The 24,492-nt window shown below is 46.9% G+C and overlaps 1 protein-coding gene across 3 annotated transcripts; it reads right to left on the bottom strand.

Annotated features, from left to right (window-relative positions):
- Positions 1 to 566: 566 nt before the first annotated feature.
- ZNF74 (zinc finger protein 74) lies at positions 567 to 18,959 on the bottom strand. Of its 3 annotated transcripts, none has more exons than XM_028094956.2 (5): positions 18,449 to 18,959; positions 18,013 to 18,098; positions 7,933 to 8,059; positions 7,393 to 7,491; positions 567 to 6,474 (listed from the first exon to the last, which is right to left on the bottom strand). In XM_028094956.2, the coding sequence occupies exons 1-5, from the start codon at positions 18,480 to 18,482 to the stop codon at positions 4,811 to 4,813; spliced, it is 2,010 nt and encodes a 669-aa protein (XP_027950757.1). In that variant the 5' UTR covers positions 18,483 to 18,959; the 3' UTR covers positions 567 to 4,810. The 3 variants fall into 3 exon arrangements, with proteins under 3 accessions (XP_027950757.1, XP_027950758.1, XP_087875558.1); XM_028094957.2 differs by having other exon boundaries at positions 7,393 to 7,488; XM_088019432.1 differs by lacking the exon at positions 18,449 to 18,959 and having other exon boundaries at positions 18,013 to 18,138.
- Between the last annotated feature and the right edge of the window lie 5,533 nt (positions 18,960 to 24,492).

Here is a 24,492-nt window from a genome sequence, read left to right as displayed (position 1 = left end):
AAATTGGGATCTTCTATGGGTTCCATCCCAGCTACCATGCCATGTTCACGGGGAGGCCCCCGACCTCCATTTCACCTTTTTTTTGAGCAAGCAGGAGAACGATCCTAGCAGTGGGGCGTCTAGCCACTGAGAGGAGCTGAATTTGGGGCAACGCTTCCTGCTGGGTGCAGGAGGAATTCCCATCCCAGGTTGTTCACTGCCAGGCAAAACCTGAATGAAATCTTGGGCTCCCTGTTGAACAATTCTGCTTGTTGCACCCAAAGCCCTAGAGAAGTGAGTTCGTGTGTAGTAAATGTTAATGCACCCCTGGTGAATGGGGTTTATTTTAGTAATGCAGAGAAGACAAAATGTTAAAAAAAATTTTTATAAATCCCATTATATCTTCATAACAAGGTAGGAAACCCATATAATCATTTTTGAGGTATGCCAAGAAGGTGTTTGGTAAAAATCAGCATCCAGTCCTGATTTTTTAAGTGTTGGCAAATCAGGTCTATAAAGATAGTTCATTAATGTGATAAACAAGCAGTCATGGCCAACAGTTGGCATTTCACCGAATAGTGAAAGAGCAGATCTGTCTCCCTTCAAGTCAAGATAAAGGTCCAGATGCTGTGCCAGTGAGGAATGAAACAACTGTGAGGAATGACAAATGGACTTAGGTTGTTTATTTTCTTACACACAAGAACTCAGAAAGTTGAATGTTGGTGGCTGTAATAGCTGCTCAAAAATTTCTTCCAAGGCCTAGGATCCTTCTATTTTTCCATTTCACTACATGTGACTTTTGTCCTCAGTTATCTCATGGTTACGAGATGGCTACTATACCTCCAGGCATTGCATCCAAGTTCCAGGCAGGAAGAAGGGGAGGGGGAGGAATACAAAGCAAAGACTTTCCCCAAATCTTAGCAGATTTCCACCTGAGCCTTGTTGTTCAGAATTGGGCCATGTGGTCACCCCGGCTGTAACAGAGTCTTTAGAGGTCAAAGTGTTCTGAGGTGACACACGTTGGTCCCCTACCCCAAACAGAATCTGCCACAGATGACCACTGCCACCAACACTGAGTGCTGTTCTGGAAGCGCTAGCCAACGTGGGTTTTAAAAAGAAACAAAATAAAAGGCTGTCTATATGAAAAGGAGAGGCAAGCTTTTTATTTCCAGGTTATATGACAGATTACCTAGAAAGTGCAATAAAATAGTAAATTGTTAGAGACCTAGAATAATTCAATGAAGTTGCTAGATATAAAATAAATATACAAAAAGATATATACAATCAATAGTTGTCCTATATAAAACAGAAAGGCTCGACTTAGAAAACCCACAAAATTAGAATGAACTCAAGAATAAACATATGTATTGAACATATATGTAAGAACACCTACAAGGAAAAAACTATACAGCTTTTCTGATGGTTAGAGGCAGATTTGAATGACTGGTGCCTTGATGCGAAGATTGAATGTTATATAGAACTGTCAGAATTCTTCACACACTAGTTAATTCTAATCAAAATCCCAATGAGGTGTGCAGGGGCAAGAAGAGGTTGAGCTCTGAGAAAAAGAATCCTGGGTTACCTGGAAGAACAGATTTTTAAAAAACCCTTAAAAAAGCCTACTGAAAATACTGTCCTGGTCAGTCCTACTACATATAAAGTGAATTATGAAGCTACTAACAGAAAAGAGAGGTCTAAGGAACAGTGAAGAATGCCATTCTAGAATGATGCAGGGACCTGCATCCCAAACAGATGGATGTAAGAGTTAAATGCAAAATATGGAACCAAAAAAGGATTTAAAGAACGGGCTTTCTAAGGGCTAAGGAAAAAGATAAAGAAAAAGACCAAAAAGACTCAATTGCACAGAATTTGAACATCTCTGTACATTAAAAATGTGGTAACAAAGATAAAAATGTATGTGCCAAGGTGCTGTGTGTGTGTGTGTGTGTGTGTGTATAAAGAACAAAGTATGGAATACACAATTCATACAAAGAGAAGAAAAAGGTCAAAAAACATGAACCAGTAACACTCTTGATGTATCAAAATGGTAAATACAAAAAGTGGAGATGAAGCCAAGTGTGTGCAAGGCTGCAGGGAAAGGGATGCTCTTGGGGCCCATGTGGGAGAATTAAGAATGTCGTGCTGGGTTCGACCTAGAGACAGTTTTGCAATGTTTGTGAACTCTGCCTATGAACTCCACTTCTCAGAATTCATTCTGAGGAAATGATCAAAGGGCAAAATGGCATTTATGTTCTAGAATTATTTAAGGTACAGATAATGATGTTCAACAATAAAGGAACAGACCAATCCTGATACAATGAGAAGACAGAGAAAGATACAGCCATCAATAATGTTTCTGAAAAATATTTTGTAATGTGGAAAATGCTCACCATAAAATGTTACATGGAAAAAGATAGAAATAACATGCAGAGAATGAATCTAGTTTTGCCTTAAAAGCAAAGGCATATTATATGTGCACAGAAAAGAACCAGAAGTAAATGCACCTCTGGCAGTGGCCTATGAACTGATACTGAGGGGTACTTTCATTCTTACAATTTCCTGAATATTTTTCCAAATTTCTTCAGCACATACATATTGCTTGTGTAAGCAGGAAAAAAAAAAGTTTATATGTAAATGAAAGAAAGACATCAAATCTCCAATGAAAAGAGGGGGAAAGGTATATTCAAATTATTTTCAAGATTAAAGACCAAAAATCAAAGCATGTTCGGGCACCTGGGTGGCTCAGTTGGTTGGGCAACTGCCTTCGGCTCAGGTCATGATCCTGGAGTCCCAGGATCGAGTCCCGCAACGGGCTCCCTGTTCGGCGGGGAGTCTGCTTCTCCCTCTGACCCTCTTCCCTCTCGTGCTCTCTATCTCTCATTCTCTCTCTCTCAAATAAATAAAATCTTTAAAAAAAAAGAATCAAAGCATGTTCAATATCCAACCGCATTAATTATTGAAGGTGCAAAGTATGGTGATCGTAAGGTGCCACTCAGCTGAGTACCTAGAAGCACTCACGGCAGGGCTGACAGCAGCCACTGTGTCCAGGGCCCCACAGAGATGTTTTCATTTTAAGTTCTTTTGAAGTAAGGAGAAAAATGAGTTTGATAATGATGAACTAAGCCCAGACTGTATTTGTCTTTTACAAATGCAGCTGTACAATAGGACTTTTCCTACTTGTCAGATAAGCGACTGTGGGCTGCCACGATGTGACCCCAGGGACCATGTTATGGGAGGCTGGCTTGCACACTCTGGAGGAACGCAGTGGGGTGGTAGGTGCCCAGGAGCACCGCTGTGTGGTCACCGTGCCCTGAATGAAGACTGTCTGGACACCCAGCTTTGAGCAGGGAGTCCTCTGTCTCTGGGAGATGCCATGCGGGGGACGTTCCTACCTGACCACTATTGCTGACGATTTCTTCCTAATGAAATGGTGTGACTTTACACACCATCAAAACCATACAGAAATGATTCCTGAGGTTGTTCATTTCCTTTATCTCAAAATTTTCACTTTTAGAAATCTAAGAAAACGCTAAAGAAGTATAATGCAAAAAGATGATCTATGAAGAATGGTTGTAACAGTGAAACGATCTATAATAGTGAAAACACGGAAATAACCTCAACATCCAACAAAAGAACATCTACTGGATGTTCTCCACTGAGAATTATAACTCCAGACAGTTCAGTTACGTGGGGAAAAATTCTGCTATGCAGCTAGGTAGAAAAAAAAAGATTAAAATGATATATACACTATATTTGCAGTAATGTAAAAATCCACTTTGAAATAAGCAGAAGGTAATGTATCAAAGTGCGGAATGCAATTTATTAGGAATTATGGGGGTCTTTTTCCTTACTTCCACATTTCCCAAAATGTAGTTATTTTGCTGCCATAATTTAAAAAGTATACCAAAAAGCATTTCATAAACTATAGCTCTCTATATAAACGTAAAGTATTATCACTGAGAAAGCAGCTTAGACTTGCTTAGGACTGAGTGGAACGAACATTAATTCCAGAGGAACCCCGCCCACCACTGCAGAGAGCATGGGGACAGGCTCCATGGAGGGGCTCCTTCCGTAGGGCTGAGCTGGCGAGCTGAGCTCACTGGAGCAGAGGGAGGCCTGCAGGGTGAAGGTGCGCTTCTAGACACATCTATCCCAGCACCAGACCCTGGATGGACGCCGAGCGCCCACCTGTGTGCTCGCCATTTCCCAGCGGGGACTAGATGGCCAGGCCCAATGCTGGCATGTCAGGACCTGGCTGCACCGAAGCTGGGCCATGCTCCCGAGGCACAGGTGCTGTCACTACCAGATGACCCTGCGGTAGAGCTGCTTTAGTGAGGTGAGTCCAGGAAATCTGCCTTTTCCTAAACCCCCACCATTCAAGATCATTCTTCCCTTCTGGAATATACTTAACGTTCACTTGGAATACTGTTCATAACTCTTCTGTTTGTTTTTATTATCATCATTAACATTCTAAACATAACCACGTACAAAGGAAATTCCTGATCGAGATCATGCCAGGAGCCCGTCCGAGGACACAATGATCGATATACTTTCTTTCTGTCTGCAGGAAAGATCTATTCCCCGTGTCAGTGTCTTGCAAGCCCATTAAGGAAAGCAGGATGACGGGACTTCCTCAGATGGCCCTCGGCTCCTCTCCTACAGTGGCGTGCTCACTGGGGCGGCAATGACCTCTGAGAGAGTTGTCCCAGCGCGTGGGACATGGGCACAGGCGGCAGGGCCAGTCTCTACTGTGGAGGCACGGGCAGGCTGTGCATATCTGAGCTGCTGTGCTTTCTGGGGAAGGAGCAAGGCCGAGGGCGGGCACACCGCACTAATTTCCAGGCTCGCTGCCCAGCGGGGAAGTCCTGCTGGCCGAGGGCTGCACCGCACACAGGAGCTTTGCCATGTCCAGGGCATCGATTGGATCCACGCTGCTCACGCCTGCGCCCCCTGCGCCTAGCAGGGCGCCTGGCACGTAGTAGGTGCTCAGCAGGTGCTTGTTGAACTGGATGGCAAAGGGCTTCTCCTCACTGTGTCTTCTCCGGTGTTCTGTGAGGTGGGCACTCCAGCCAAACATTTCCCCACACTCGTTACATCTGAATGACTTCTCCCCAGCGTGGATCTTCTGATGTTTGATGAGACAGTGATTCTGGCTGAAGGCCTTGCCACACTCGCCACATTTGTAGGGCTTCTCCCCGGTGTGGATGCGCTGGTGCACGATGAGGGACGAGTGGCAGCTGAAGGCCTTCCAGCAGCGGCTGCAGTCAAAGGGCTTCTCCCCGGTGTGGATGCGCTGGTGCACGATGAGGTAGGAGTGGGAGCTGAAGGCCTTGCCGCACTCGTTGCACTTGAACGGCTTCTCGCCACTGTGGATGCGCTGGTGCACGACGAGGTAGGAGTGGCAGCTGAAGGCCTTGCCACACTCGCCGCACTTGAATGGCTTCTCGCCTGTGTGGATGCGCTGGTGCAGGGTGAGGCGCGAGCGGCTGCTGAAGGCCTTGCCGCACTCGCCGCACTTGAACGGTTTGTCCCCGTTGTGGATCTTCTCGTGCACGGTCAGGGATGAGTGGCAGGTGAAGGCCTTGCCACACGCGCCGCACTGGTAGGGCTTCTCGCCGGTGTGGATGCGCTGGTGGCGCGTCAGGTGCGTCCTCTGGTTGAAGGCCTTGCCGCATGCGCCGCACTGGTACGGCTTCTCGCCCGTGTGCACACGCAGGTGCATGTTGAGCAGTGAGCTGCAGCTAAAGGCCTTCTCGCAGGCGCTGCACTTGTAGGGCCGCTCGCCCGTGTGGATCCGGTGATGCACGTTCAGTGATGAGTGGCAGCTGAAGGCCTTCCCACACTCGCCGCAGAAGAACGGCTTCTCCCCAGTGTGGATGCGCTGGTGCTCGATGAGGTTGGTGCTCCAGGTGAAGGCCTTGCCGCACTCGTGGCATTTGTAGGCTTTCTCCCGGGCGTGCCACCGCCGGTGTAGGGTCAGGGACGAGCTCTGCCTGAAGGCCTTCCCGCACTCACCACACACGAAGAGGCCAGCCCCGGCCACAGCGCCCCGCTGCCCGCTCCCGGGTGGGTGTTCGCCGCGCTCGCTGGACTTGCCGGGGCCTCTCCCTGGGCCTGCGCTCCGCTGCCTGGGGGCCGCCTCGCCAGACTGGAAGCTCTCGGTGGGCCCGTCAGGAGGGTCTCCTTGGGCAGGAATGGCCTCGGGGGTGAAGAGGGTGCACCCAGGGGGGGAATCCTTCTCCAAAGCCTTGTGGCCGTGCCAGCGCCCCTCCGGGGGAACATCCCCACTGCTGCCTGGTGCTGACCTCCGCAGCGCAGCCTCACCCCGCACGGGAGCAGCCGCGGGGCCCTCGTGGGCCTGCCCGACGCCCAGACCGGAGCTCTGGACCCTGGACCGCCCCAGTGGCTCGGTGATCGGCTCTTGGCAAGGCTCTTCCTTGTAAACGCCCTGCTGTTGACACGACCTGTCCTTCACCCCAGGCCCGGGCTCCCCTTCTATAAGAAATAGGAAATGCAATCTTCCGTAAGCAGGCAGAGGCGTGCCACTAGAGCCCAGACTGAGGTCGGACAGGGGCTTGGATAAGCACAGAGAAGAGAGGGCAGGCCAACAGCCAGAGCGCCCAAAGGCCTGAGGGCCAGAGCCAAGGGGCATGCATCTCGCATCTTGGGTGAGATGGGCCGCAGGGAGGAGGAGGAACCAGGGAACTCTAAGGCGAGCCAGGGGGCGAGGGATGGAGCAGGGCTCACGGGGTCTGGCAGTTGGACATGATTCACTTATTGAGACATCGACTGAGAGACGGCTGTGTGTTGGAACCGGGTCGGGGCTGGGCATGAACACGGGGTAAACACAAGTCCAGAAATGCTAATTATATCTAAATTCTCCCTGGTGCCAGGAGGGAAGAGAATGCCCCCAGACTGCCTCTCTTTGGTCTTTCCTTCAGAATGCTTGCAACTGTAAATGTGTGCTCTGGCCCTGAGATGTATGTATATTTCTTTAAAAGCTAAATTTGTCTCTTGTCAACTTCGCGTCCCTGCAGGGCCGTCCCCCTCGGAGTCACCTCTGCGAACTGTGACCCCCACCTCTCCGCACCCCCAGGCTGACTATGCCTTCTTCTCGGTGAGGGAGGCCCTGGACCCCAGGTCCACACATATTCCCCGCCCCTGTCCATCCAACAAGTGCCACTTGTGAAATGTTTGTCGAGACATAGACATGATTTCTGTCTCCTGCCAGCTGAAGGCAGATGTCTTTGCCTGTTTTGCTCACCACTGTATTTCCAGCAGTCTTCCCCACACGCCGTCAGTGCTCTGTGTGTGTTGAAGGAAGGAAGGGAAGCAGGACCACAAGGAGGCGGGGTGGGGGGTGGTGCTGGGAGGCAGGAGTCTGCATATCCTTCCACTGTGTCCCCCACTCACCTGAACAAGCCCCTCCAGGGACTTCTCTGGGCATCTGCCATGGCTCCTCGCCTCGTTCCAGGTGGGAGATCACATCTGGCTTACAGACTGGGGGTCCTGCTTGCAAGGAGGAAGTGGTATGTGTGGTTCTGTGTGCTGTGGCTCCCCAGGGTGGGGCTGTCTGGGCCAGCACCCAAGGTGTGTGTTATCCCCAGGGATGGGGGATCTTACACTCAGAACCCAAACTCAAGGGTACACTCTGAGGATCCCATTGGTACCGAGGCCCTGCCCTGTCTCCCTCGGAAAGCTCCAGGGCAGGCTGGGCTCCCAGGCCCCTGTCCACCCTCTCCCTCTCTTCTGGCTCCAGCCCGGGACCAGCCCCACCTCAGGCAAGGATGCTGGCAGTTACATGCACTGCCCAGCCCCAGTGTGAGTGCAGCAGCCACATCTCCCACATCCTGCAGGGCCTGCACCAGGGCCGGCACCGAAGGGAGGCTTGGTAATACCTATGGCATGTCAGAATGGCCAGACTGTACACTGGGCTTCGAGGAGCTGTCTTACCCAGGGAAAGAAGGTTCTGGTAGTTCTCCAGCATCACGTCACGGTACAAGGCCCTCTGAGGGGAGTCTAGCTGGCCCCACTCCTCCTGGGTGAAGTCCACAGCCACATCCTTGAAAGTCACTGATTCCTGGAATGACATGCACATTCTCATTTGCCCAGGACGGGACTGATTCGGACTGTGTTCATGGTTCCAAGGGAGCCACACGTCAATTGAGGACCTTAGGAATGAAGGGTTAACCTCTAGTGACCTTCTCCTGAGTATGGAAGGTTGTGCTATAGGCCCCGTCTATCATACAGCCCCAACATACACACCATGCCGGGGCCGGGACTCGCCAAGCGGACCTGGCCTTCTAGACTGGGAGGGCCAAGCTACCTGGCCAGCCTGGGTGCTGGTGCCTCTGTGGGCTGGAGGCTGCTGTGAGTTCTGGGTAAGATGCTATGCTTCCCAGGGTCAAGAACGTCAAACTTAAGAACTTGAAAGAATAGTACAGAGAACCCAGAAGCCCTATTCAAATCTCACCATCGCAAAAGGACCCTACTCTGGACAGGAAGCCATTACCACACCCTAAGGAAGGAAACTCTGTACTTATCAGCAAGTTCTGTCAGCAAGAGACCAAGGGAGCCACTCTCAGTTCTTCCTGCCTGCGTCCCACACCTTCCCACGGGACCCCTGCTCCCCTGCCCTCCCTGGGCCCATGTACTGACCTGTGCCCACCTCCCCAGCCCTGGTCACTGACACTTGCACACACTCTTGTTTTAGAACCCCAGGCTCTTCTGCTGACCGGGGCTCCTCACCCACTTTGGAGCCTCTAGGCTGCCATCCCCAATGTTCCTCTTGCTCTCCATGCTCCAATCCCACCCTGGGTCCCTCTTGCCAGCAAATAAGCTCTCAAAACCCATCAGGGTGCTGACCTAAGGTGGCAAGGGTGGTTTGCTCTTTAAAGATGCGGGCGCCATGGGAGCCTGGCTTAAATCGTAGACAGGGCATTATATTAGACATAAGAACGAAGAATAAACTAAGCAGGGGAGGCCTGGCTCCCACCTATCTGTTTGCTGGGAGTGACTGGCATGCGGCCAAGCTCCCAGGGGTCACCAGGTTTCTCTGGAAACCCTGGGTCTGCAACAGCACCCATGGTCAGGCACGGGGGTGCGGAATGTCAAGACTTGAGAGGCCTTGTGACTATCAGGCAGTCGGGAAGAGTGGGGACATCCTTTGGGGTCACAAGAGCTTTGCCCTTTAGCTCTAAAAGTGGTTTATACTTTTAGATAATTCTTAATGTTGCTGCAGACTAAACTGTGTCCCCCTGAAATTCCTATGTGGAAGCCCTCCCTTCCAACGTGACTGTGTTTGGAGACAGGGTCTTTAGGAGGTAGCTGAGGTTACGTGGGATCATAAAGGTGGGCCCTGATCTGACAAGTCTGGTGGCCTCCGAGAAGAGGACAAAAGAGATCCCCCCCACCCCCAGCCCGTGTGTTCTGAGGACAGACCACCTGAGAGCACCGTGAGAGCCAGGTAGAGAGCTGCAGCAAACCAGACCCTGCCAGCACCCTGATCTCATACATCTCAGACTTCTTGCCTCTGGAACTGTGAGAAAATCAATTTCTGCAGTTGAAGCTGCCAAGTCAGGGTATTTTGTTATGGCAACCCATGCTAAGACAAACACCAACATAAAACAGGAGGAAAGATAAAGCCCCTCTTTATACCACACACAAAATGCAACTCCAGGTGCGGCAAGGATCTAAGTGTGGGGGCTTCTGGGAGACAAGATCATAAGTCCCTGGCCGGTATGACAGCAAACCCAGAAACCAGGAGGAGAAGATTTACATTTGCTCTATGAAAGTTTACGTTTTCCTTTTTTAAAGATTTTATTGATTTGAGAGTGAGCACGAGTGGGCAGAGGGGCAGGGAGAAGGAGACACCCCGCTGAACAGGGAGCCCAACTCGGGGCTCAATCCCAGGACCCTGGGGTCCTGACCTGAGCCAAAGGCAGACGCTTAACCAACTGAGCCACCCAAGTGCCCTGAAAGTTTATGTTTTCTGCAGGCAACACTAACAGATCATTAAGAAAAAAGAAAAAAAGAAAATGGGCATAGAGTATAAGCAGAAAATTCACAGAAGACTGGCAAATGATTAAGAAGCACATGAAGAGACACTCAATCACACTAGACATCCCGAAATGAGAAATAAAACAGAAAGATACCATTTCGCATGTAGCAGAGAGGCAAAATGTTTAAAGCCTGGAAATACCAGCTGTGGGCTGGTCCATGGGGAAATGGGATGGTCTTACACCATTGGACAGGGGTAAGGGGGACATCCATTTTGGAAAGCGAAACCTATTCTACTATCTCTAGTAAAGCTGAGAGAGTGTGTTCCCTGTGTCTGAAAGCCCACTGTGAGATTCCTATCCAGCCTAGAGTGGCTAAGAAAACACTGGAAACATGCTGCAGCCCACTGGTAGGGATGAATACACAACGGGATACAGTGCAGCAGTGGAAACAAACACAGTGGAGTAACCTGTCCCATGGGGAGCTCTTAAGAGTGTGGCAGTGGTTACAAAAGCAGGCTGAGGAGAACCATGCCCAGTGTGATGTGCATCTAGGTCTGCTGTCTGGTGGATAAGGGCACAGACTCTGAGCTCAGTGGCCCATGTGGGCTCCCCACTCTTGCCCTTACTAGCTCTATGAGTCGGGGGTGCCTCAGTTGCCTTGTCTGCTAATAGTCCCTGTGTCATTCCATCACTGAGAGGATCCAGTGAATTACTACTATTTGTGAAGCGCTCATCCAAGGGGCTGGTGGATGGCAGGTGCCCTATGGTGTTTGCTGTTAGTCACTGTCCTCTGAAACTATCACAGACTGAGGAGGGCAGGAGAGAAGGGAGATGTGGGGGAGGATGCACCTGCCTTTACCTGCAATGTTTCATTTTTTAAAATGATTCGGAACCAATATGACAAAATTTAGACATTAATTTTGCAAAGTAGGTACATAGAAGGTTGTAATGATTCTGTTTAAATGTTTCAAAATTCTAAAAGTAAGAAAAAGCCATTCAAGGAGGAAGAAAGGCAAATTCCCAATGGACTAGGAAAAGACTAATGATTTGTCAGGAAAATATAAATCGAAACAAAAATAAGGTCACGCGTTTTCCCTAATCAGAGTGAGTAGCACCAATGAAAACCTGGTATCCTGGCCATGAGGAAGCATTTTTGGTGGAGTGGGAATTGTTATACCCTTTTGGGTCCTCGCATGGCAGAAACAAAAGTTCCTGCACATAAGGAAGCAAATGCAAGGCTGGGGATCACGGCACTGTACTTACCCCAAACCAACCAACCACGGCACTAGGACAGCTGGCTAAGTTAGGGTACATGCACACAGGCCGACTGTGGAAAATAATGCAGCCAGCCAAAGAGAGGCGCTGTACGTTATGCTAAGGGAAGGAGGCCAGAAGAAGGCGGCTACATACTGTGTGATCCCATTTATGTGAAATGCCCAGAATAAGGAACTATAGAGAGACAAAAAGACAAAGTAGCGGTTGCTGAGAGCTAGACTGACTGCTGATGGGCACAGGGGTTCTTTTTGGGCTGAGGAAATGGACTGTGGGGACAGTTGCACTACCCCGTGAACGCACTCAAAACCACTGAATTGTACGCTTGCAAAGGGTGGATTTTATGGTATGTGAATTATACACTAATTCGAACAAAGGGTAGCACTGGAATGTATACAGTATGATCCCATTTTCAAAATGACACGCTGAAGCCCTGTGTCTGTGTACTCTGGGGTCTGCGTCCGTGAACCAGGGGAGAGATGTGGAAGAGTAAATGTCAAAACCGAGGACACTGGATACCTCAGGGAAATGTGACTGTAGGCGCAGGGAAAGGAGATTAGTAACAGACTCTGCTGTGGAACTTTGTTACACAGCAAATACCGGTTCTGTAAATTTCCAAGAAGAAGGAAAATCAAAGCAGAGCAGGGATCAGTTGTACCATTTTGGTCTGGCCACCTAGTTTCCTTGACCCTCAGTTTCTGCAGCTAGGGAAAGGACTGGGAGCACTGGGGCCTCCTGCGGTTGAGGAGAAAATGAAGTGGGGTAGAAGTATGCCAGTCTTGGGTCCCAAGGAAAGGACCCAGCATCTGTCAGTCCCCGCTTGGCCATCTCCTACCCCTCTGGCTGGGCACACCAGGAGGCTGGAGACCCTGTCCCTGGTCCGATGAGAAGAGAACAAAAAGCAGTCTGTGCCGCATCCAGAATCGTGACAGGAACATCTACTGTCTCAGGCCTTAGAGGAGGGGCAGACCACAGCAGAGAGGCTAAGGGCCCAGAAATGGGGTGAGTTGGGCTTTGGGAGTACAGTGAGCTGAGGTGGCCGAGCTGTGTGTCCTGAGACTTCATGCTCCCGGAGCTCTGGCGTCAGGGGAGGAGGAGTGGGAGGTGCCGCTATGGCCAGAGTCAGAAGACAGGTACTCCAGGGTGAGGATGCTTGTATGGTGCAGCAGGATGGACAGAGGGAAGGCACGAGAGAGGGACAACAGCTTCTGAGTGTGGGCCGGAGGAGTGAAGCAGCAGCCTGGTCAAAACTGGCTTTCCTGTTCCAGACACAAAACAGTAACAAGGACCAGATTTGCCCTCTTACCTCAAACAACTAGTAAACTGGGCAAAACGTATAAAACAATGATTGATTTCAAGACATTGGCCAAGCTGCAGCTCAGAACACAGACCACTGAGAGAAGGGAAACAAAATGAGCCCTACAACCACCCCATCTTCCTACCCAGAAGGTTTCCAGACGGCAGTGCGGGCAGGTGGAACCCAGACAGAGCCTGTGGTCTCACCAAGTTGAAGAAGAACAGAGTTTAGGGAGTCCAGGAGATTAAAATCTCCAGGGCAACCTGCCAGAGCAGAGGGAGTTTCACAGACTCAGATCTCTGGATCCACTTGAGACCGACTGAGGACTGACAGGCATGTGCCTGGGAAGAAACACCCCCAAATCAGGAAAAGAAACACCAGAAAGAAGAAGGCAGAACAATCATTAAAACTCACACAAGGCTGGGAGTGGTTTATGTTCTGACCGGCCAGAGTAGAATGTCCTCCTGCCATATGGGCACTGAGTAAAGTCCCCAGGAGAGGATAGCTTCAGTGGTCTGACAAAATTAGCCCAAGACTAAAGACTTCTCTGGCCCCACTTTTTTTTTTTTTAAGAGTATATTTATTTGACACACAGAGAGAGCGAGCACAAGCAGGGGGAGAGGCAGGCAGAGGGAGAAGCAGGCTCCCTGTGAGCAGGGAGCCCAATGTGGGGCTCAATCCAAGGACCCTGGGATCATACCCTGACCCGCAAAGGCAGGCACTTAACCAACTGAGCCATTCAGGCGCCCCCTCTGGCCCCACCTGAACAAAACCTAAAGAGCAAGCCTTGAAAGGATCCAACTGATACTAAGTAATTTCAATGCATCCCAGAACAAATTCCTGAAATATTTAAGGAATTCCAAAAAAAAGCCAATACTCAACAAAGTAAAATTCACTCCAGCATCCAAAAAAGTAACTAAAAGGAAAAAACAAGTTAATAAAATCAGAAAAATTAAGAGTATACTACATCAGGGGTGCCTGGGTGGCTCAGTCGTTAAGCATCTGCCCTTCGGCTCGGGTTGTGATCCCAGGGTCCTGGGATGGAGCCCCGCATCGGGCTCCCTGCTCCGCGGGGAGCCTGCTTCTTCCTCTCCCACTCCCCCTGCTTGTGTTTCCTCTCTCACTGTGTCTCTCTCTGTCAAATAAATAAATTTTAAAAATCTTAAAAAAAAAAAAGTATACTAAAACAGTATTTGTTTACCTCAAAAGAATGCATTAAGGGAGAAACAGAAACAAAAGAAACACAAGACATATAGAACACAAATAACAAAATGGCAGATGTAAATCCAGCCATATCAATAATTACATTAAATGTGAATGGTCTTAATACTTCAATTGGAAATTAGAGACTGTCAAATTGAATTTAAAAATTAAGACCCAACCATATATACATCAGCTATAGAAACCCACTTTAAAAACAAAGAGAAAGGTAGATTAAAAGGGGAAGAATGAGAAAAGATATAATCTGCAAATACTAATCAAAAGAAAGCTGAAGTGGCAATATTAACATTAGACAAAGCAGATTTCAAAGCAAAGGACATCATCAGAGACAAAGAGAGGTGTTATATAATAATCATTACATGATTATGTAATGGTCATTACCACAACAGCAATTCATTAAGAGCTCACAACAATCTTGGGTGCCTGGGTGGCTCAGTTGGTTAAGCAACTGCCTTCAGCTCAGGTCATGATCCTGGAGTCCCAGGATCGAGTCCCATATTGGGCTCCTTGCTCAGCAGGAAGTCTGCTTCTCCCTCAGACCCTCCCCCCTCATGTGCTCTCTCTCTCTCTCTCTCTCTCTCTCAAATAAATAAACAAAATCTTAAAAAAAGAGCTCACAACAATCTTAAACATACATATTCCTACTAACAGAGCTTCAAAATACATAAAGCAAAAACTTGATAAGACTGAAGAAAAACAGACAAATCCACTATTATACTTGGAATTTCAACAGTCATCTCTCTCAATAATTGATAGAACACATAAGCAGAAAATATGTAAGGGTACGGAACAACTGATTAACACATCATTCGACTTAAGGACTTAATTGACATTCACAGAACACTCTAGCTGACAAAAGCAGAAGGCACATTCTTTTCAAGTGCATACAGAACATTTACCAAGATAAAGCACATTCTGGGCAATAAAATAAATATTAGTAAATTTGAAAAAATTCAAATCATACAAAGTTCCTTCTCTAACTATAACAGAATTAAATTAGAAATCTATAATAGAGGGGCACCTGGGGGGCTCAGTCATTAAGTGTCTGCCTTCGGCTCAGGTCATGATCCCGGGGTCCTGGGATCGAGTCCCACATCAGGCTCCCTGCTCCGCGGGTAGCCTGCTTCTTCCTCTCCCACTCCCCCTGCTTGTGTTCCCTCTCTCGCTGTGTCTCTCTCTGTCAAATAAATAAATAAAATCTTAAAGAAAAAAAGAAATCTATAATAGAAAGATAGCTAGAAAAAGATCCTCCAAATATTTGGAAATTAAACAACACATTCCTAAATAACACATGATTGAAGAAGAAATCACAACAGAAACTGTAACTATTTTGAACCGAATAAAAGTGAAAATACAATATAAAACTTGTGGGGTGTAGTTAAGGCAGTGCTTAGAGGGAAATTTATAGCATTGGCTGCTATATGAGAAAAGAAGAAAGGTGTCCGATCAATGTCTGAGTTTCAACTTTAAGAAACCAAATAAGTAAAGAAATAATAAGGATCTGAAATAAATGAAATAGGAATAGAAAAGCAACAGAGAAAATCAATGAAACCAAAAGATGGCTCCTGGAAATGACCAATACAATTGATAATTAAATATACATTTACTATCTGACTCAGCAATTCCTCTCAGATGTTCATTCAAGAGAAATTAAAGCACGTCTATATTTGTACTCAAACGTTTATAGGTTTACTCGTAATAGCCAAAACTTGGAAACAACCTAATGTCCCCTAATGAACAAATTGTAAATACCCATACAATGTTGTTTTGTGCTGAGTTGTGATCCCTCCAAATTCATATGTTGAAGCCCTAGCCTGCAATACCTCAGAAAAATGACTATATTTGGAGATAGGGTCTTTAATGAGATAATTAAGGTAAAAAATGAGGTCATTATGGTGAGCCGTCATCCAATAGGACTGGTATCCTTATAATAAAAAGGAAATTTGGGAGCCAGACGTGTACAGAGAAAGACCATGTGAAGACACTGGGGGAAGGTACCTTCACAAACCAAGAAGAGAGGCCTCAGAAGAAACCAACCAGCTGACATCCTGATCTTGAACTTCCAGAATTGAGACAGTAAATTTCTATGGCAGCCCTTGTAACCTAATACAAATATATTACTCAGCAATAAAAAGGAACAAACTACTGATTCACAAAAAGACATGAACTCAAAAGCATTATGCTAAGTGGAATTAGAAACCAAAGACTATGTGGGGCACCTAGCTGGTTCAGTTAGTACAGCAAGTGACTCTTGATCTCATGGTTGTGGGTTTGAGCCCCACATTGGGTGTAGAGATTACTTAAAATCTTTTAAAAAAGAAACCAAAGACTACATACTATATATTTCCGTAAGAAATTCTTAAAGAGGCAAAATTGTGGTTGCCAAGGAGCGGGGGGAGAGGACTGATGGCAAAGGGGCATGAAGGAACTTTTTGGGTGATGGAAACATTCTAGCTTATGATTGTGGTGCTGGTCACACAACTGTACACATTTGCCAAAACTCATCAAATCCGCTACTTAAAATCAGAGGACTTTACTGTATATAAATTACACCTCAATAAATGTGATCCAAAAACCCACTGGATTTCAGGGGGATGAGAAGGTGCGGGTGACGACACATGCTGAGAACATGCCCATAACTGAGGCATGCAGGAATGAAGCATAATGGTCATGGTGTTGGCAGAGGAAAAGAAAAACATGGGCAGAAACAAAGCTCCAGAGATGTCAGAATGTGGTGCTGGAGAAAGGGGACTATCAGAGGCTACATGGCTTCTGTGTGGGAGTATCAACTGGCAAGGGCAGAAGGATCTTAGCCTTGCACAGGCCTGTCTGGGGGTTATTGCCACTGGGAGAGTCAAATGCAGATGTGTGGTAATGAAACTAGTGGGGAAATCAGAACAGATTGTGTGGGATGTCCCGGAAGAGCAAAACACTTGACTGTGAGTCTGAGTGGGACTGCCAGGCGAGCAGAATACTCAGGAGAGGAGGACCAGTTACTCAAGGATCTAAGAAGTCGATCTTTTAGGAATAACACCTATGCACAAGAAGGATACTACCTTGAGGTAGTCACTCACAAGCACACACAGACATGCACATGTACTTTTTGCTGAATCATTTGAAGGTAAGTTGCAGACATCATGACATCTCACACCATGGGCTTCACCTTGTATATCCTAAGTATATTCTCTTATCCAATTACAGTGGGATCATCACACCCAAAAAATTTAATGCTGATACCATATGATCTAAGATAAATCCATTTTCAAATTTCCTCAATTGTCCCAAACTGCCTTTGATTGAGTTTTTTGGATCTGTGGCCTGTCAAAGATCATGTACTACATTTGACTGTCATGTCTCTTGAGTTTATTACAGAATGACAGAGCATTCTAACACATTACAGAAGCTAGGCATATCTCATAATGTTTTATAGTTATTTCTATTTTTCAGTAATCAGACCCCTTTCAAGTGGGAGGTTAACAGAACCACAAAATCCTGAGTCAAAGGACCCTCAACGCTCCAGACATTTTCACTACTGCAAACTCTCCTTATCAGCTGTACCCTTTTAAATACTGTGAGGGATGGGGGTGGTTTAGGTGGTAGAACAAAATGAGAAACAAAACCCAAAGTCTGTGAAAGAAGGGATTTGGGCCCTACTTAGCTGCATAAGTGGCCCCAAGGCCAATTCCTTGTTGAGCTCCCAGATCCTTTAAAACTCCAGATTTTTCCTTGACAGCCCCATTTCAGGATCCCCACACAGAGGAAAAGCACACAGGGATGCACCCCCTACCATCACTCTTACCCTGGTGCTGCAACGCAGACTTCCTTCAGTGCTTTCACACCCCCCTACCTGATTCCATCCCAGAAAACTCCCCACAGAGAGAGGACCATCCCCTAGGCCTGCATGTGGAGAAGTGATCTCATGTGAGCTGTCATCTACGTGCTCGGGTTCCACTAAAACCATTCCTAACAGCTCCTGGTATAGTGTTTCGCAAACAGGTCCTGGGCAAATGACCCACCCACTGGGCTGAACGAGGCTGCAAGGGGCACTCATTTCAAGGGCACACATGGACTCTCTTCAATCGGAGCTGTTCCCATGCCCAGAACTTCCTGAGGAAGGGAGAGCAGGCCCTCAAGTTGGGGGTGGGGCGTCTTTGGATGACTGAAAATCCTGGGCAGGGGAAAAATGCCAACCCTCTTCATAAAGAAAGAGATGTTCAGAAGGAAGAAAAGACAACCACTCACCTCGGAACTGGCTTCCGGGAGACCCTGACCCAATTTATCCTCTGGATTCTTTTTGAGGGTAAGAGCAGGCTCCTGAGAGGGCAGAGCTGGGGAGGAGAAATGAGTCAAAGGGGCTGTTCTTCCCATAGCTACCAGGTGCATGGCTGAGCTAGAGCCCACTCTACCCCTGGCATGGGGGAGGATCAGAGGAGTCAGAAACCGTTCCCCGCAGGTGAGGTGGGGAGCGAGCCCCAATATCTGGCACAATCTGAAGGAAAAACTGCCATTCCCTTCCTCTTCAGCATGCCTGAGAAGTGGAAACAAACGGGTGTGCACGGTAAGGATGCAGGAGGCCTGACTTGGTTAGGTGCTTCTGGGAAACTAGCCTGACCTCTCTGAGTGTCAGTCTCCTCAAGCGCAAGTCCACAGACCCACTGACTAGAAGAGCCAACTGTACCTGTCTCCTGGGGCTTCGGGGCAGGGGTCTCCATGGCGCCCCTCGGCAGCGTTCCCCGGAGGCGTGGGCAGCTCTGCAGCCTCCTGGGCCCCAAGCCAGGCCCAGAGGCGCGGGTCCTGCTCCTGGGGCTCAGGGACAGCCTGCAGGGGAGCCCCGGGGGGTCGCACACGCACTCCCCGCTGCACGGTCACGCACGCGAAGCCCCCTGCGGACCCCCCTCCCACCAAGGTCGGGGTCAGGCAGGCTCAGCAAACGCCTCACACCCCAGGCTGCGCTCACGCCCCATCACCCCCGCCCCACGCAGCCCTTCACACACTCCGCCCGGGACACTGCGGGCCGGGACCAGGGCCGGCCTTAGGCTCAGCCGTCAGGAGCTATCGGCCGCAGAGCGCGTCCGGCAGACAGGCCCCGCGGCGGACGGACAGACCGACCGACGCTCGGAAGGATGCGCGAGCAAGAGGAACGGCCTCCCACAAAAGCCCACCGACTGCCACAAAGGAGCAACCCGGCGACCGCTGCGGGAAAGTGCGCCTGCGCGGACGGGCGCGAACTACAACTCCCGGTAGCCTTTGCGTCGCGCTGGCGCGGACTCCATTTCCCAGAGGGCGTCGGGGTCCCGGAGAAGCCCTTGCGCCCTGACGCAAACAGGCTTATGGCAGAGCCTTCTGGGAAATGTAGTTCCCGGCACAGTGACCGAGGGCTCTGGCCCCGCCCCACTCTCCTTCCCACCCATTGCTGCGAAAGGCGCTTGTGTCTCAGTGAGTGTGTGTTTATGTGGGGCGGTGTTTCTGTCTCATTGAGGGTGGGAGAGAGCGGTGCCCAGAAACGTGGAATTATCTTGTCAGTTCGTCCATGTCTTAAGGTGGTGTCGGGTGGGCTCCGACCCACATTCATCTTTGCGAAAAGACTCAGGCCTTTTAGCCTTAGGGACCCTAGAGGTGGTGGGCGTGCACCTGGGACCCCGGAGGAGGGAGCGCTCCAGCCTAGTTGTCAGGCCTGGTGGCTGCCCACCCTGAGGAGCTTGGGAAGGAGGGTCTGGGCTGTGGCGCAGCTCTGGCCCAGTGCTCTGACTTTTAACACAGGGATGACGCCAGTATTTATTGAGCACCAGCCACACGCTAGGAACGTTTCCTGCCTGGAAAGGGCTTAACATGTATTTTCTGGCAGAACATTCACAACAGCTCAGTGAAGTTTGGTAACTATTATTACCTTTGTTTTAGAGATGGAGAAAATTTGGCACAGCGTCCCAGGTCACAAAGCCAGGAGAAGGTGGAGCCAGGCTTTGAACCCAGGTGAGTAACTCCAGAAGAAAGTTCATTAACAGCTTCCTACTGAGGGCTAGTTTGAGGTGGGGCAGAGGGGATGGAGACTGGAAACTTTTCAGACCCCCACCTTGACTCCAGGTAGGCTTGGCCATAGGCTCTCACTTGATACCAGTGAGCTGTGCCCAGTGCAGGAACAGCGTTCAATAGCAACCCCAGGGCAGGAACCTGGGTGGGTGTGGACTGTGTGCACCTGAATCTCACAAATCTGGTTGTGAATCTGTGAGTATAGTGGTGGGTGGCTGTTGCGTTACAGGGCTGGTTAATGTGTGAGTCCTTGTGTGTGGGTGAACCTGTGTATGCATTTGTGTCTCTATGGGTCTTACAGATCTGGGTGAGTTTGTTTCAGTCTGTGTGTGGCAGTGTGTACATGTCTTGTGCAGGTGAATCTGTAAACCTGTGTGTGTGTAGCTGTTCTCTCACAATTCTGGTTTGTGTCTGGGTGGGTATCACAGGTTCAGTATGACTGTGTGTGTGTGTTGTATATGTTCCCCTGTATGTCACTCAGTGTGTTTGTGTGTACCCACAGTGCTCATCAGTGTGTGCATCTTTGTGAATCTGTGCCCTTGTGTACATATTGATGTCATGGATCTGGTTGTGTGACTGTATGTAAATCATTACAATCCCAGGAACTCTATATATTGAGTGCTCTGTCCACCCATCTCTCTGCCTACCAGTCCTGAAAAGTAACAAGACAGTAGCTAGAGGGATGTGTCCAGCCTAATATAAGGAAGTGGATGGGAGGGTACAGTTATTGCCCTAATACTAACTGTAGAATTCTGGAGCTGTGAAAGGCGTTTAACTGAGAATAGGTAGTATAAGACTCTCACAAGGTAAAGAGATGTCCTAGGTTACTTTCTGACTCCTTAGGGTCATCCATGTAAAATCCTGAGGGCTGATTAGCAGGGCCAAGTGGAGTTCCAGAGAAATATGGGTATATATACCATTTTATTTTATTTTTTTAAAAGATTTTATTTATTTGACAGAGAGAGACACAGCGAGAGAGGGAACACAAGCAGGGGGAGTGGGAGAGGGAGAAGCAGGCTTCTTGCTGAGCAGGGAGCCCAATGCGGTGCTCGATCCCAGGACCCTGGGATCACGACCTGAGCTGAAGGCAGACGCTTAATGATGGAGCCACCCAGGCGCCCCATATATACCATTTTAAAAGTAAAAAGCTCACAATGTGTACAAATGTCAACTTAATATATTACGTGCCTGGAACTAATATAATATTGTCTGTCAATTATACCTCAATAAAAAAAAATAAAAAGCACTTAAAATTGGAAGATTTTAAAGACCAAAACACATTAAAGACATTAATGTAATGTCTTATTACATTATTGTTTGGTGTTATAACCTAAATACCTGTTCCAAGTACCTGTACAGGTAGCTTGTATCAGACTAATCCTCTTGCCAATAATAGTTATAAACTTGCACAGAGGAATAGATCTCAAGAAGATAATGGGCTGATGATACAGAGGCCAGAGTTTCAGGGCTTTCAGAATGGTTCTAAATTGAGAGGAAAAAATCCAGGAATTTGGAGATAGCCAAATAGGGATAAGCCTCAAAATCTGCATAAAAATTCCCCTTAAATTCTTGAGTGACTCCTAAACTGCACACAACTCCAAGAATGCTTTCCTCTAAGCATCATTTGGAAGGCTAAAAAGCTGAGTGGAGAGTTCAACAGAGTTTGGTAACTCTCACCAAGGGGTTTATTAAATACCCAGAGCTTTCCATTGGAATCCCAGAAGGTGCAGGCCTTAGTGGTAAAGATATAGCCCAATGTTAAGGACTATGTCCTAGGACTAAGGGCAAAACTAAAATAGACCTACCTTAAGACAGCCTAAAACCAAGATCTCACAGGATTATTGTGAACAACTTAACTGCCTGCCTGAATGAAACTCAACACTCTTTAAAGGAAGATAACAGAATCCAGAATCCTTTCACACCATCATCCAGTGGCCAATATAAAATAAATAAAAAATTACTAGACATACAAAAAAGCGGGAAAGTGTGACCCATAGTCAAGAAAAAAATGTCTATGTAAAGAAACCCACAGGGGACTCAGATGAAGGAATTAACTAAGTGTTTAACAAAACTATTATAATTATGTGAAAGAATTTACAAGAAAATATAGGTCAAATAAGTGGATGAAGAACCTCAGCAGAGGAACAGATTTTTAAAAAGAACCAAATTGAAAAATTCATTGATGAAAATGGGTCAGTAGAAATTATCCTAACTAAAATACAGAGAAAAACTCAAGTGGGAATAAAAAAGAAAGAAAGAAGAACAAATCATCTGAGATTTGTGGGACAGTGTGATCATGGTCCAACACAATAGCTCTTCAACTTTTTGGTCTTAGGAGCCCTTTATGCTCTTAAAATTACTGAGAACCCTAAAGCGTTTTTGCTTATGTGAGTCATATCTATCTATATTTACTGTGTTTAAATTAAAACTGAGGAATTTTAGAAACATTTATTAATAAAATAACAGTAAGCCAAATACATATTGCATTAGTTTACCAGCACTGCTGTAGCAAAATACCATAAACTAAGTGGCTTAAACAACAGAAATATATTTCCTCATTGTTCTGGAGGCTAGAAATTTGAGATCAAGGTGTCAGCAGGGCTTGTTCCTTCTGAGGATTAGAAGGAAGAATCTGTTCAATGACTCTCCCATAGCTTCTGGTGGTTTGCTTCAATCTTTCTCATTTCTTGGCTTATAGAAGCATCACTCCAGTCCCTGCCTTCATCTTCACATGGCATGCTTTCTGTGTGTGTGTGTGTCTTCAAATTTCCCCTTTCCTATAAGGACACTAGTAATATTGGATTGGGCCCACCCTAAAAACCTCATTCATTATATTTTATTTTTTAAAAAGATTTATTTATTTGAGAGAGGGCGAGGGAGACAGAGAATCTTCAGCAGACTCCCCACCAAACGAGGAGCCCAGCATGGGGCTTGATCCCATGACCCCGAGATCATGACTGAACTGAAATCAAAAGTGGGATGCTTAACGGGCTTCATTTTAATTTGAATGCCTCTGTGAAGACCTTATCTCTAAGTAAGGTCACATTCTCACATACCAGGCATTAAAGCCTCAATGTATGAATTTTGGGGAGCACACAACCCATACCACATTTTATGTAAATGTATAAATGACATTTTAAAAATGGAATAAGAATCCTGTATTTTCCAAAACAAAAGTAGTGAGAAGAGTAGCACTGACATTCTTTTTTTTCAAATCTCTTTAATGTAATAGAAGACAGCTAGATCCTCTTACCTGCTTCAGCATTCAATCTTTTGTGATATCACACATCATATAGATTCTAGAAAACTACATTGGAGACCTATGAGAGTATTCTTAAAAAAAAAAAAATTATCCTGTGGATCTCCTAAAAGGGTCTTTAGAATTCCAGAATCCCTATACCACATTTCACTTTGAGAATCACTGATCTGATGCATACGTAATTGGAGTCTTAGAAGGAGAGGAAAGAATGGAGCAGAAGAATTATCTGAAGAGATAGCAGCCATATTTTTCCAAATTGAGGAAAGACATCAACCCTGAAATCCAAAAAACTTAGCAAACTCCAGAGAAGGTAAACACAGAGGAGATCACACCTAGTCAAACTACTGAAAACAAAGGATGGAAAGCAAAAATAACAAGACAGTCCATTAGGGAAATAGTAAAAAGAATTACAGATGACTTCTCATCAGAAACAATGGCAGCCAGGAAGACAATTCAATCTTCAGTGCTATAAAAATAAACCCCTCAATTTGACAACCAAGAATCCTGTGTGCACCAAAACATATTTAAAAGTGAAAAGCAATATATATTGAGATATTTCAGAAAATCAAAACCTGAGAGAATTCATTAAAAGCAATATTCAGATGCCAATGAATTTCTTTGGCTGAAGGAAAATTATCTCAGATAAAAATCCAGGTCTTCAGGAAGGAATGGAGATTACTAAAGGGTAAACTTGTGAGTACATGCCAAATACTATATTTTTTAAGTTTTTTAAAAGATCTAGGGGGTGCCTGGGTGGCTCAGTTGGTTAAGTGCCTGCTTTCAGCTCAGGTCCTGATCCCAGGGTCCTGGGTTCGAGTCCCGCATCGGCTCTCTGCTCGGAGGCGAGTCTGCTTCTTCCTCTCCTTTTGTGATCTTTCTTGCTTTCACTGTCTGGCAAATGAATAAATAAAATCTTTAAAAAAAATCTATAAGTTGTTTAAGGCAAAAACATAATAAAGTATTATAGGGCTTATAACATATGAAGAAATAAAATAAATGGCAATAATAGCACAAAGGGGAGTAAATGGAATTACACTGTAATATGTTTGTTTTCTGTAAAGTAGTATAATATTAATTTAAGGTGTGATAAACTAAAAATGCATATTATAATACAGTTGCTAAAAAATACACAAGAGGTGTACTTAAAAAACCAACAAATGAGATAAAATTGAGTCCTAAAAATTACTTGATTAATCCAAAAGAAGGTATAAAAGGTGAAGCAAAAGGAACAAGGGACAAAGACATAACAAATAGAAAGGAGACATGAAGCAAACCATTCCAATAATTAAAGTCAGTGGACTAACCACACTGTCTAAAAGCCAGAGGGGAGCTTGGGTGGCTCAGTAGGTCGAGCGTCTGCCTTGGGCGGTGGCAGGCGGCCGACAGGCGGACGGGGCGAGCAGGGGCGGCAGGAAGCGGCGGCGGCGGAGGCAGCG

Source organism: Eumetopias jubatus, unplaced genomic scaffold, assembly GCF_037043125.1.
Source record: "Eumetopias jubatus isolate StellerSeaLion01/CBP00866 unplaced genomic scaffold, mEumJub1_p1.0 scaffold_16, whole genome shotgun sequence".
NCBI lineage: Eukaryota > Metazoa > Chordata > Mammalia > Carnivora > Otariidae > Eumetopias > Eumetopias jubatus.
This window is presented reverse-complemented; position numbering and strand designations above follow the sequence as displayed.

Coding starts and splice junctions, on each gene's coding strand:
- ZNF74 (XM_088019432.1), bottom strand. CDS start 18,138: ATGGGAAGAACAGCCCCTTTGACTCATTTCTCCTCCCCAGCTCTGCCC. Junction 7,492..7,932: donor CCAGAACCTTCTTTCCCTGG/GTAAGACAGCTC, acceptor CCTCCTTGCAAG/CAGGACCCCCAGTCTGTAAG. Junction 6,475..7,392: donor CCCTGGAGGGGCTTGTTCAG/GTGAGTGGGGGA, acceptor TATTTCTTATAG/AAGGGGAGCCCGGGCCTGGG.